Source organism: Pelodiscus sinensis, chromosome 26 (genome assembly GCF_049634645.1).
Source record: "Pelodiscus sinensis isolate JC-2024 chromosome 26, ASM4963464v1, whole genome shotgun sequence".
In the NCBI taxonomy this organism is placed as follows: domain Eukaryota; kingdom Metazoa; phylum Chordata; order Testudines; family Trionychidae; genus Pelodiscus; species Pelodiscus sinensis.
Window position 1 is genome coordinate 1,783,523 of NC_134736.1, and position 13,234 is coordinate 1,796,756.

A 13,234-nucleotide genomic window follows, 5' to 3' on the forward strand; every position below is an offset into this window, starting at 1 on the left:
ACAAATAGCCCCCGCATGCAGCAAGTCCACAGGCGGCTGGAGAGGAGGCTGCTGGTGTTTCCTGTGGCCGGGCCGGGGAGATGAACCCCAGCCTACATGGAGTTATAGGGACCAGCGTTCCCTGGAAGCTGAGCCATTGAGTAGCCACCCAGGAGAGTCAAATGCTGCCCAGCCTGATTAGCAGAGCACCCACCGCTGGCACCGTGTGTGGCTACAGGTGGTGCACATCTTGGTGCACAGAACAAAATTTATTCTGCACAGGGAATTAAAAAAGTTAGAGAGAACAAACAACCCTGGGGACTGTACTTGCACTTCCCAGGGTCGGAGTCATTGCAGCATCCCCATGGGGCTCCCAGTGCCTGGGCACCGGAGAACTCTGGCCAAGTGCAGCGAGAGGAAGGAGAACCCTTGGGCCATTTTTTACTCTTGTCACTACCCCTGTCTGTGCGGGGCAGGAGTCAGCAGAGCTAAGTCGAGTCACCTCCCTGGACCTCTGAGCTTGCGCTGGGGACAGTGTTCACCCGTCTTGGCACAGGGCGTGGGACTCTCCAAAGCAGCCGCTGTACACGTGCAAAGCATCATTTGTCTTGCTGCCGCGAGCCCTAGCGTGTGTGTGAAAAGGGGGGTGACTGCGAGCTACTGTCTGCAGCCACCCTCCCGTTTTGGGCCCTTGAAATAGCTCCCTTCCTGCGGGAGGGCCAGTGCAGCGGGCAGCTGCTGGGGGGAGCCGCCCCGCTAGGGGGCATGTGCCTGCCCTCTGTCCCGGCTGGTTTGTGCTCCCATTCCCACCCCGATGGCCCTTTGTCCAGATGCTCAACGCAGTCTCCCCGCCCACATGCTTCCAGGCGCTCTCATGCCTCTGATCACCCTGGGGGGAGACGGAGCATTTGGGCTGGGGAGCCTGGCTGGGCTGGTTACCTGAGTGGGAAGGGGAAAATCTGCTACTGGCAGCTTGAAACATGCCGTAAATGCCGTAAGCGCTGGAGTATTTAATCAGCGGGGATCACGGTGAGGTCATCCCTTCTTCTGGCCACAGCCACTCCGGAGGGCCTGTGGGCGGGTGGGAGTTTGCAGCCAGAGGAGGCTGGGGGAGACTTGATCACAGTCTAGAAGAAGCGACACAGGGAACGAATACTGAACACGGGGCCCCAGCAGAGGAAGGTAGAAGGCGGCCCAGTGGCTGGAAGTCAAAGTGAGACCCATTCAGGCTGGAAAGAAAGCACCATTGTTCACTAGCAGTGAGTGTGATTAACCCCTGGTGCAATGCACGAGGGGCTGCCATGGGTTCTCCAGCATGGCCATTTATCAGTCAGGACTGGGCTTTTCCCAATGTCGAGGCATTATTGCGGGGCCTAGGTGAGTCCGGGGGGTCAGGCGACATGGCCACATGACAGCCATTTGAGAGCCCAGGGCAGAAATCAATGGGCCTCCTGCGCCCCTCCCTCAGCCGGAACCACAATCCCCCCTGGCTCAGAGAGCCCCCCCAGTTCTGCCACCCTCCCCCGCCAGAGGCTGTTGGTCCAGCCAGCCCCAGCCCTGGTCCCTCCCGTTTCTGGACCCGGCCAGCCGGCTCTGGGCCAAGCCTGGACTGAAGGACACTTTTGAAACTCCCCGTGCATGTTCCAGGGCCAAGTAACCTCACCCCAGAACCCGCATGGGCACTGCTCCCCGTGAGCTGAGCACGTGGGCAGGAGATACTCAGAGAGCCCACAGCAAGCAGCACATGTTTCTCTTGCTAGTGCACATAAGAAAATTCATTCTGCACATGGGGGCATATCAAAAGCGTCGGTCCATCAAGCAGTGCTTTTCCACAGGGCTACGGCGGCAGCGACCGGGGTGCGGGGCCCTTTCAAATTGCCGGGCCCCTGGGCACTTGCCCCTTTTGTCCCTCCCACCTGCATCGACAGGCCCGCCGTCTGGCCTTAGAATCACTTGGGCTAGGTCTACACTGGCGGGTTGTTGCGCCAGGAATATGCAAATACGTGGAATATCGCCGAGTCTCATTTGCATACCTAATGAGCTGCCACTTTTGCGGAAGAGGCTCTTGCACCAGAAGGAGCTGTCTACACGGCCCCTTCTTGTGCAAGAAAAACCCTCTTGTGCAATGCTGCTACGCTGATTATTTTAGGTATGAAAATGAGGCTCGGCGATATTCCACACTTAGCCTCATTTGCATCTTTCTGGTACAACGACCTGCCAGTGTAGACATAGCCTTAATGTATTCAAGGACAGCACAGACGTTCCTTCCTGGCTGTACAGCACCTTGCCCCACGTAGCTGGGGCGCTCCGAGTCCTAGGGGAGTTAGGAGTCGACTTCCCATTGAGAGTCAGCTTTGAAAATCCCAGCTGAGTGCTACGAGGAGCCCATGACGACTCCGTGCCCTGGGGGCTGCCGTGGAGCGACACACCACACGGAGGCGGGCAGTTCTAGCAAGCCTGGCATTAGCCTAGAAGCTGGGCGCTGTGAGGGCCAGTCCCTGCTTTGCCACAGGCCTCCTGCATGACCTTGGGCAAATCTCTTAGCCTCTCTGTGCCCCAGCTGTCCCACTGGCTGGGTGCCCTGCCCTGCCGCCCGGGGCAACGGGCGGATAAATACAGCGTAGGAGGGGCTCACGGACGGTGGTGTTGGGAGCCAGGCAGGTGCCATAAAAGGGGCGCCGGGCCCTGTGGAAGAATAGCCCACGGAGCGGTTGTGCCCCTGGCTTTTCAGTGACCCGGCTCCTTGTCAGACCAGGCTCCTGTGGCGCTGAAGTTGGTCTCCCCAGACGCTGCTCCGTTCCCTCCCCTTTCCAGCTGCACCACAGGGTCCCTCGTCTCTCATCTCGCCCGTGAGGGGCCGGGCGCCACTTGGGGCGTGGTGAGCGCAGTGCGGCAGGCCTGGCCAGGATGTGCTGGGAGCCATCCCTGTGTGAGCAGCGGGTGGGGTTCCAGCCAGGCACCCCGCACCCTGTGCCTTCAACCCTGGCCTGGAAGTCTGGCCCCTCGCGGGGGGGGCGCCTTCCCGGCTGGGACTGGCATCATGTGAGAAAGCCCCAAACCTTTTTCTCGGCAGCCCCCGCTGCTTGGCTGAGGTTCAGCTTGAGCTGTGAGCAAACCAGCCTGGGCATTCACGGGGGCCAGGCTGCACCCAGGGCTTTTGTTCTTGGCTGTGTCCGAGCCAGGGGTAGCCTCCATCGGCTGGTGCTGTCCCCGGGCGTGGGGGGACCCCTGCACGCCCACACTCAAAGCACTAGGCGGCCTGCCTCTGACAGGAGACCTCTCCGTGGCGCTTTCTTCCAAGGTGACGACAGACTGGGATTTGCAGAAAGGCACCGGCTGCACGGAGGGCCACACGGGGACCTCAGCCGCCGCCCCCATCGCGGCCGGCATGATCGCCTTGATGCTCCAGGTGCGCCCGTGCCTCACCTGGCGCGACGTCCAGCACATCATCGTCTTCACAGCCACCAAGGTGAGGCGCGAGGTCGCCCCTCGTCCGCCTGCGGCTGCTTTTCCCCGCCCCTGGCCTCACCAGGAACAGGCCTGAGGCAGGTGACGTTTGCTCCAGCCCCTCCTGACTCTGCCAGGACGAGCCGGGCTGGTACGAGCGCTGGGAGCCAGGGCAGAGTGCGGCGGGCGTGGCGGGGCCGAGGTGACCCGCGCGCTGGAGTTTTTGCTGTGGCGCCTGAAGCCCTTGCCACGTGACAGCAGAAAGGCCCGGCCTGCCCGTGGCATGTCCTATGCGGTCAGGGGGGTCGGTGTCGTAGCGGCAGATGGGAAGAGCCCCTCTTGCCGACGCTGAGTCCTCGCTTTTCGGCTCGGTTCTGCCTCGGGCAGTGCGACTGCAGAGCTAGTGAATCCGAGTGAGGCCGCAGGGTTTGGCCAGTGGCCGGGGGGGTCCTTTATGCAGACACACAAAACTTGCTTTGGGGCAGGGTGGCTTTTCCCACAGTTGGAGACAGCCGCTGCGCCAGGCCCCGTGTGCGCTGCCCCCGCGCTGACGGCCGTGCCGCGTGTATCCCTGTGAATCCAGCAGCCTGGGCAGGCAGGGAGGAAAGGCCCCGCTGGCATGTTTCAGGGCAGAGGCGCTTGTGTCCTGTGTGCTGTTTGTTCTGCTTTGGAAGAGCGAGGGATGCCGGCTGGGCCAGGATGCAGCGGAAGCGAGGGGCGCCCTGTGCTCGCTCTCAGGGCCCGAGGCAGCGCCTCGCTGCTGTGGCAAGTCACCGCCAAGCCTCGTTTCTGCCAAGGTGGCAGCGTGAGGCGGACGGAGCCTCCTCTCTTCTGACCGGTGCGAGACAGGGCCTAAGGGCAAGCGTGCAGCAGGGCGGGGAGGGCGCTCTCCGGTTCCCCCAGGCCTCGTCACTCTTGCCTTTGCACGGCAGGACGTTAGCTCGCCCCACAAGAGGCAGGGCCCCCTCCGCGGCTGACATGGCTCCCGCTTGTCCCTTTTCAGTATGAAGATCGTCGCACCATCTGGGACGCTAACCAGGCCGGCCTCAGCCACAGCCATGAGCACGGCTTCGGCCTGCTAAATGCTTGGAGGCTTGTCAACGCCGCCACGGTAACGCCGCCACCATCCATCCGATGGGCAAACCCAGCTCACAACAGCTTCTCCCTCCCTCCTGCTCCTGGTGGCCTGGCCGAGGGGTGTCAGCCATCCCGTGTGTGCTAGAAAAGGGCAGGGGCTTCCCCTCCTCAGAGTTCCTGGGGCTGGGGGCGCGGGTTCTAGGCTGGCTCGTGTCGGTCACGGAACGGTTCCCTCCGTCCCAGCACCGCACGGGTGAGGCCTGCGAGGAAAGGTGCCCAGCTTGACACTCAGGCCCCGCGGGGAGATGGCCGCCCTGGCCATGTGCGATCATGAAATCCTGGCGGAAAACTGGCGGAACTGTTTGGGGGGATGGCAGAGATGAGGAAAGGCAGGCGCCCCCGCACACGCGTGCTGTGAGAACACGGCTTCGCTTTCTGCCGGGCCTCCCGCAGATCCTCTCCCATCAGCCCCGAAGGGGGACAAGGCCCAAGGCCTTCCTTGTAGGGCAAGTGAGATGCTGACTTGGGGGCCAGCTGCAAGGACTCCTGCTGCACCTCCTCTCTATGCAGCTGCTTTGGGGGTGAAGTCGGGAGCCCTTAGGCCAGTAGTGCGGGCCTGCCCTCCGCAGTCGGAGCTCGGATGCTGCGGGAGACTAACTTGCGCCCCCTCTTTCCTTGCCCAGGTCTGGGAGTCTGTCCCATACTTGGCCTCGTATAGCAGCCCTGTTTTAAAGGAGGGCAGGACCATCCAGCAGGGCCCTCAGGCCCTGGAAGTCACCTGGAACGGTAAGCTCGGCGTGTCCCCTTCCTCGTGCCCCAGCGAGCGCGCCCACCTAGAGGAGTACGAGGCCGTGTAGTCACAAGGGCCCCAGCTCAAATCACCATCTAGGCCATGGCCACCAAAAGCCGCCGTCGCCTGTGGGAGCTGAAGGTGGAAGGGTCCCGAGTCACGCCTGCCCCCCTCCCCCCAGGGTGCCCCAGTGGGTGAGGCTGTGAGTGGGAGACACAGGGCTCACTGTGTCTCCAGGACTGTCATAGACCCCCCCCAAAACGTGCCTGGCAAAGGGCTCAGCAGGCGGCAGAAGATGCAGAGAGAAGCTTGGGGCCAGGAAGGAGTCGGAGCATTCGGGGCCCAGGCCCGCAGCAGGGAGGAGGGGAATGGCGGGAGCGACGCTTGGGAAGGAGCTGGATCGGGGGACGTAGGGAGGACAGGAAGGCTGTTCCAGCATAAGGCTCACACCCAGCTGATGGCTCAGAAGGGCGTTTCTCGCTGGTGTAGGCTGCTGCCTTGCTAAGGGGTGACAGGCCTCCAGGGAGCACAGTTGCCCTGCCCTGCCATGCAGGGGCAGGAGAGCCGCTTGGGGGAATAGCTGTGGCTATAGGGATGGCCCAGGGGACAGGACGGGAGGGCAGGGACAGGCTGGCCTAGCACAAGCCCAGGGATTTCGGACGATGAAAGAGTTAAGTGTCCCAAGAAGCCGGATTCTCCTCTTTCTTTTTGAGGCTGCTGCTGTTCTGGGAGGAAACTTTTTGTTGCTTGAGCTGTTTCTCCTCCCCCCTCCCCCCCCCGCCCCCCGAGGTGAATAAATGGATGGCTTTGGAAAGGCAGGCGGCGTGAGCGAGCGCGTACGCCAGGGCCCGTCGCGGCAGGGCTGGGTTGTAGCCAGACCTGTTCGGCTGCCTTTGACCATTTTAGGTAATATTGCAGCTTCTGACTTGGCCGGCCACTGTCAACACGAGCAAGGCCCCTCTCCGGAGCGCTGCCAGTGGGAAGCCGCGGCCCAGCCGTGAAGTTGGGCTGGTGCGGTGCGGCCCGAGCAGCGGGGCTTGTTTTCCTTCCCATTCCCGGAGCCCCCGCGCCTGCCACGTGGGCCCGCGTGTTTCGGTCTGTCCTTCCCCGCCCCGACTCCCCAGCGGGGGCTGAACCTGGGAGTAAACCCGGGCTGGGAACCCTTATTTGGGCCGGGGGCCATGCAAACGTGAGCAGCAAAAAACCCCAAACCCACAAACAAAGTACCTTCCCTGATGTGGCCTCTGGGCTAGTAGATTTAGTGGCCCCGACACGCTGGGTGGGGGCAGGAATGAGGAGTTCAGTGTGGGAGGAGGCTGTCAGGAAGCAGGCTTGGGGTGTGGGGTCTGGGTGCGAGGGAGGGTCTGGATCCCCGATGCTGGGGAGGGAGCCCCAAGCCTTGGGGGCCAGATCCAGGAAAGCTAGGGCTGCATCTGGTCCCTGGGCCATAGGTTCCCCACCCCTGGATTAACCCTTTGGCTCACTGGTCCTGGGAATTCATCTCATTGTTGAGCCTGGTGAGACCGCCAGGGTGCAGAGGAACATCCCCCTTGCCCCTCTCCGAGAGGCCCAAAGCACCCCGCTCTCGCTGGGGGGGACATGGGGAGCCCCTCTGCCGAGCGACTGACCTGCCAGACAGCGTGGAATCCTGGGGCTGCCTCTGACGCCCACCTGCCCCTCTGCCTGGCAGGGAGCCCCCTGCTTTGAACCCCTCCATCCGTGGGCGAGGCCCAGCTGACTGATTTCCCGCACAGTCGCACTGAGGGTGACCCCCTTGTCTAGGATTAACCACTCCAGGCTCCGAGTCCTGGGCGCTAGCGCCTGGTCTGGGGCGCAGGGCAGCGGGCAGAGAATTTGGAGTATCAGGGGATTTCCTCCATTGCAAGCCCCATGAGGCGCCTTGGCAGGAGTGTGCCCTGCGTATTTTGTGCCGGCTGTGCAGAGGGAGTGGAGAGGGGAGGGCCCATGTCCTCCCTGAGCACTGAATTCACACACAGAGCCCTGGCCGCCCAGCCCCGGGAAAGAGGCAACCTCTGCAGTGAGGCTGTAAAACAGCAAGAGGGAAACTAGCCCCGTCCCAGCAGCAGTGTACATGGAGTCGGGCTTGTTTTCCGCTGGGGGAGCCTCACAGCGCACGGCGCGGAGAGAAAACCGGGCGCTGCTGCAGCTGGGGAGCGCTTGCCCTAAAAGGCATTCCGGGTGGGAAGTGCAGCAGCAAACAAGATGCTGGGAAACGGCCGAAAAAAGAGGCTCGGGGAGGCCAAGTATGTCTGGAGGAAAGCGGCTGCTCTGCTCTCCGCCCAGGTGCCCTGGGTTCTCACTGGGGGCTTAGCCCTTGCTCAGCTCTGGGCCTGGGGAGACAGGAACGGGCCAGGACACAGGCGAGAGGCCTGCGTGGCTGCAGCCAAGCCCAGTCCGTGAGGCAATCCCTGGGTCTGTCTGGTGGGGGTGGACTCATGAGCCAGACGCTTCCTGGCTGGAGGGCTGTTGAAAGAGCAGCCGCAGCGCCCGTGACGCGGCTTGGCCAATAGTAAATATGGCCAAAATGCACCGGGCTGGGGACAGTGGTGGCTGGGAAAGATGGATTATTTTGAAAAAGTCCAACTGTTGCTGTCAGCTATTCCCAGATGAAACGGGTGTTTCGTTTGGCAAGGCAACTCGAGTTGTTTAAAAATAAACAGCAAAAAAGGAAGAAAAACACCCGAAAAGGAAACAGCAAGAATTCCTTCCTTTTCGGGGGTTGCTGCTGGTGGGTTTTCTTTTCTTTTCTTTTCCGGGGTCCAATGAAATGTGTTTCTTTCCGTGAGAAAAGCCAAACATTCAGTTTTGTTTCCAAATGACCCGGCATTGGTCTGAGAGTTTGGGGGTTGCCCCCCAAACTAGAGAATCAATTATTCACACAGCTGCCAACTCTGGCTGAAATCTGCTGCTGTCAGACTCCCTGGCGGAGTGGTTCCTAGTCAGTGAGCCGCTCCCTTGGAGGGGCAGTGCTGACCAATGGCTGGAACTGTGGACTGGGAGCCTGGCCTCCCTTGCCACTTGGAAGCATGTAATTTACCCTCCCTGTGCTTCTGTGCCCCAAGCTTCAAGTGGGAGCACAGATCCCTCCAGCTCCCCGGTGGCTGGGAGGGTAATTCCCTGGGGTTTGCAAAGGGCTTGGAGATTCCTGGGCACAAGCGAGGGCAAAGGATCAGTATTGCAGTGCCGACGACTGCCAGGTTCTCGGTGCAGCCCTGACCCGCTACATCCGCACCCTCCTCTCACTGCTCTGGAATTCGCAGTCGCTGAGGCAGGGCCGTGTGGAATTCTGGTTGTAAACCGGCCTCTCGGCCACCTTGAACTCAGCCCGGCCGTGCCGCGGAGCGTCACGCTGTACCGGAGCCGGGGCACTTGAATCCCTGTGGGGGAAGGCTGGAGCATTCCGTCCTTCCATTTCCCGGGCCCCACGGGACAGCCCAGTCGGGCAGGAATCGCCCTGCAAACCCAGCGACGCAGCTTGGGAAGATTGTGCAGAGGAAGGTTTGGCTGGGGGAGCAAAGCGCATCTGCAGTGGCTCCCAGGCCTGGAGGTGGCTGCGACCTGGTGGCGCTCGTGTGTCTGATCATGACAAACTTCCTGCATTCAGGCTGCGGGAGAGATTCTCCAGGGCCCGAGCCCGGCCCCCCAGCAAAGCAGAGCAGCGCCCCCCTGCTGCGCCAATGTGCACCTCGGAGCAGGGGTGCAGCTGCTTTCTGCTGATGGCGGGAGGGAACAGCGAAGCCCTCCCCCGCCCTGGCCGTTTTCCCACAGTGCAGGTGGCTCATTCGAGAGAGTTGAGACACCGGTGGCAGCGTCGGTGCCCGCGCACCAGCATTCGAATGGGAGGCAGCCTTGCCGCGTGTGCGGGCAGAGTCGGGGGGAGGTGTGCGTGCAGCCCACAGCGTGGGAGAGGCTGGGGGTACATGGGGAGCGCTCAGCAGGCATCCGACAGGCCAGCCTGCTGACGCCTGCACGTCTTGACTCCTTTCCAGTCACGGCGAGCGACCTCGCGCTGTCTGGCATGAGGACCCTGGAGCACGTGGCAGTGACCGTCACCATAACCCACCCTCGCCGGGGCAACCTGGAAATCAAACTCCTCTGCCCCAGCGGCATGGTGTCCAAGATCGGCACCGCCAGGAGCCTGGACTCGTAAGCAGTGCGGCAGCTCACCCGTGGGAAGAAGGCGTGGGGCAGGACTCGAGAGCGCCTGTGGGCCTGGAGATGAGGGGGCCGGGGGGCTGCGTGTGGATGCGGGCGCTGAGCCCAAGGATAGCTCCTCACTCGCCCAGGCGTGTCTGTCCCCAAGGGCTGTGGGAGCTCCCTTCCGAGCCCCGCAAGCTGCTGCAGAGCAGTTCCTGCCCATTGCGAGGCAGCGCGGGGAGCAGGCGGGTTCATCAGGCGCAGCGCCCCAGTTCCTGGCCAGGTCTCAGCACCGCCCTCGGGATGAGCCGTCTGGGCTCTGCACCCCAGCTGTCCCTCTCCCACCACCTCGTGCTGCAGCGGCCAGGGCAGAGCCATGGCTGTCAGGCCTGTGGGCACTGTCTGCAGTCTGCACTGACACCAGGGACTCCCCGCCCGAGTCTGCGCGCTGGGGCAAGGCCAGACGCCCCCAGGCGCCCGCCGGCTCCCTCGCCCTCAAGGGTATTTGTCTTCTCCCTCGCGCAGGGATCCCAACGGCTTCGCTGACTGGACCTTCTCCACCGTGCGCTGCTGGGGGGAGGAAGCCCAGGGCACGTACAGACTCATTATCAGGGATATCGGTGAGTCCCGCCCGCCCTCCGCCCCAGCCTGGTGGCGACTTTCATTTCTGGGTGGGGTCCTCGCCAGGCTCCTCCCGCTGTGCAGAGCGACTCCACTGACTGCTGCTGAGTTCCTGGGGGGCTTCTACAACGCTGCCCCTGCTCCACCCCCCCCCCCAGCACCCCTGCTTCAGCCCTCTGCTGCCTGCTGCTGCACCCTGCCGCACCGCCTGCTGCCCCAGGGCAGGCCTCTCCAGCACCAGGGCTGCTCGCTGTGCGGGGAGGGGCCGTGCCGTGGCTCAGGCTGCTTGGGGCTGAGGCCTACCAGAGCCCTGGCCACCAATGGCATTTGCTTGCAGAGCCGCTGGGGCTCAGCCCGGCTGCGGGGTGGCCAGGTGTCCGGTACTGACCCGCACAGGCCGGCATTTTCGCCTCCTGTCTGGTAAAAAAATTCCGAGAATACCGGGTACCTACAATGTCCGGTATTTTCCCAGCCAGGAGGCGAAAATCCCGGGTGCTTACCTGGTTCCACAGGGAGCTGTCCAGCCCGGAGCAGGGAGACAAGATGGCAGACGGCCGCCAGCAGCCTGTTAGAGCCAAAGAGCCTCAAAAGCATTTCTTAAAGGGGCCATGCTGGGTTGTTTTTGCTTAACTCTCAGGGATTTTTGTTTTTTTCTTCCCTCAACAACTTTGGTCTCCCCCCTTTTTTTTTTCCTCAACAGAATTTTTTCCCCAGTGGTTTGTTTGGTTTTTTTTGCGGGGGAGGAGTGTTCGGTATTATTGGTTAAACCATCTGGCAGCCCTACCTGGCAGCGAGCGGTGCTTTTGGGCGTGGGCACTGCCGTGCGTTCTCGGGGTGCTCGGATGTGGGTCCTCTCAGGAACCACGAGGGGAGCAGGCGTTTGTGTGCCGGCTGGCTGCCACGGGGGCCACGTGCCCACTGCCCACGTGATGGCAGAACAGTGCCAAGCACGTTCATTCCCAGCCCAGCAGGCACACAGGCAGGGCCAGCCCACAACACTTTGGCACCTGAGGCGGGGAGCTCAATTGACGCCCCCTCGTGTGGGCCAAGACTGTGAAAGGTCTCGATTCTCTGGGTCCGAGTGGCGCCCTCCCCCCCCCAGTCTGGCACCTGAGCCGGCCGCCTCAGTTCGCCTCATGGTAAGGCCGGCCCGGCACACAGGGCAAGCGGGAAGGCTGTGTCCTCTGGGACGCTGCAGCGGCAGGTGCCAGTCGAGCCTGGTAGGATTGTCCTCCCTTGGCTGTTCCAGGGGATGGGACCCTGACGCTGGGGACGTTGAAGCAGTGGCAGCTGACGCTGTACGGCTCTTCGTGGACTCCGGCGGAGATGCGGGAACGGCAGAGGTAGGAGGGCCTCTTCCTGGGAGCTGGGTGGCCAGGCTGAGGCCAGGCAGCAGGCGTCTGTATGGGGACAGATTGCCGGCAGGGCACACCGAACGAAGCAGCTCGCTCTCTCTCTCAGTGGGGTGTGACTGTGTCTGCAGCCTTCCTCCAAACGCACCCCGCGAGAGAGCTACAGTGATCCCGGTTGCCAGGATATCACCCGGGCGACTCGGCAGCCGCATGGAACGGTGTTTCCATGGCTCCCGAGGGCAGCTGAATAACAGTGACAGCTCTGCACAGCCCTCCTCGGCCTGGGACCCATTCGTAGCCGCTCGGCATGGCATTGCCGATGGGGGTCCTTCCAGCCGCGCTCCCAGGAGGGACCCCTGGGCTCTGGGAGGAAGGGCAGTTTGGGTCTCCAGAGAGGAGGAGTCTGATCTCTCCGTAGCCTCACAAATCGGGGGCTGCTGAGCAGCTGGAAGCAGCGTCTCTAAGCCTCTTGCCTCCTGTGCAAATGAGGGAGCAGCCAGGCGACTTTACCTCTCGCTGTAGCGCTGCCTGTCAGACTCGTTACCAAACAGGCTGGCAGCTGATGGGCCCTGCGTCTCCCCACCTCCCTGAGCGGAAGGGAGATCCAAGCCAGTCCCCCGCCGATGGGGGCCAAGCACCTTCCGGCAGGGCTGGTGCCTCTTACAGGAGAGCAGACCTGGGCAAAAATGGACCCCTGGAGGAGCGGAAACCCGCTTTCCTAGCCCCGCGGGCAGTGCCTCTGGAATGGTCTCCTGCTTGCTGCTAAAAGCTGATGGGTCCGTCCCTCCGCTCCTCCCCTCCATCCTGTTTGTCTCCTGCTTGTGCCCGTCTCGCCTGGAAGAGCCTGTCCAGCGGCATGGAGCCGTTTAACAGCCATTTGCCCAGCCCGGGCAGTCGGGTCCGAAGGGGCTGTCTCCAGGGGCGGCCGTGTACAGACGAGTGCCCCGTGGCCCCTCGAGACGAACAAATAGATACGTGGTCCCACGCACTTTCGTGGCAGCCCCTGCTGCCATCTCGAGTGCCTGGGGACCTTGGTGTAAAACGCGTGTTACCGCTATCGCATCCGTGCCTTGCGGAAGGTTCCAAATCCCAGTGCCCCCTAAATCCTACGGAGGGCGCTGGGCCCTGGGGGGCCTGAGCCAGCGCTGCTCCTTGCCTAGCCCGGCTTCTCCCGGCCGTTCCTGGCTGCAGGGCAGTTCCGTGAGCCCGTGTCTTGGCTTCAGGCTCCTGGAGGAGGCCATGAGTGGACGGTACCTGAGCAGTGACGAGTCCCTGCCGTGCCCGCCGGGGCTGGAGATCTCCGAGCAGGAGCGGTACACCATCCCGGCCAACACCCTCAAGGTAAGGCCTGCAGCCTGCACGGGGGTATCCGGCCTTGCTTTGGGGAGCTGACTGGGGCCTGGATGGCTCCGGGGGCAGCGGTAGGACCCGGGGCATGTCCTCTGGGGCCTGTTCCTGTTCAGGACCGCAGTGAGCTGGCGCTTAACACCCGACCGCTGGCCAGTGCAAAGTGAGTCGGGGGCAGGACACGGCTCAGCCCCACCCCCCCGCACCAGGCCACGTGGCACAGGCCAGGGACACCCCATTGGCCTGACCTGCCTGGCCCCTGCTGGCGGTCTCCTCAGAAGGCCTGGGGCTGCGTAGGCCTGCATGTCTCCTCCCAGATAGTCGCTCGGCTCACTCTGCCTTCCAGTGCCTGCGTGTCTCCTCCCACTTCCACGCTCGCGTGGGCCCCGTCCGGATAGTCGTTCTGCTCGCGACTCCCTGGCGAGATCCCAGGGGCCGTACCTTCGCCGGCTCGAGGGAGTGC

At 62.9% G+C, this 13,234-nt stretch overlaps 1 protein-coding gene across 4 annotated transcripts in view; it reads left to right on the plus strand.

The window, feature by feature from the left end:
* PCSK7 (proprotein convertase subtilisin/kexin type 7) overlaps positions 1 to 13,234 on the plus strand; it is a 39,763-nt gene that overhangs the window by 23,322 nt on the left and 3,207 nt on the right. For all 4 annotated transcript variants that reach the window (XM_075909336.1, XM_075909337.1, XM_075909335.1 and 1 more), the window contains 7 exons: positions 3,281 to 3,448; positions 4,430 to 4,537; positions 5,187 to 5,289; positions 9,304 to 9,460; positions 9,977 to 10,071; positions 11,322 to 11,415; positions 12,648 to 12,765. In XM_075909336.1, the coding sequence (XP_075765451.1) occupies positions 3,281 to 3,448; positions 4,430 to 4,537; positions 5,187 to 5,289; positions 9,304 to 9,460; positions 9,977 to 10,071; positions 11,322 to 11,415; positions 12,648 to 12,765 (843 nt within the window). The remainder of the gene's footprint in view (positions 1 to 3,280; positions 3,449 to 4,429; positions 4,538 to 5,186; positions 5,290 to 9,303; positions 9,461 to 9,976; positions 10,072 to 11,321; positions 11,416 to 12,647; positions 12,766 to 13,234) is intronic.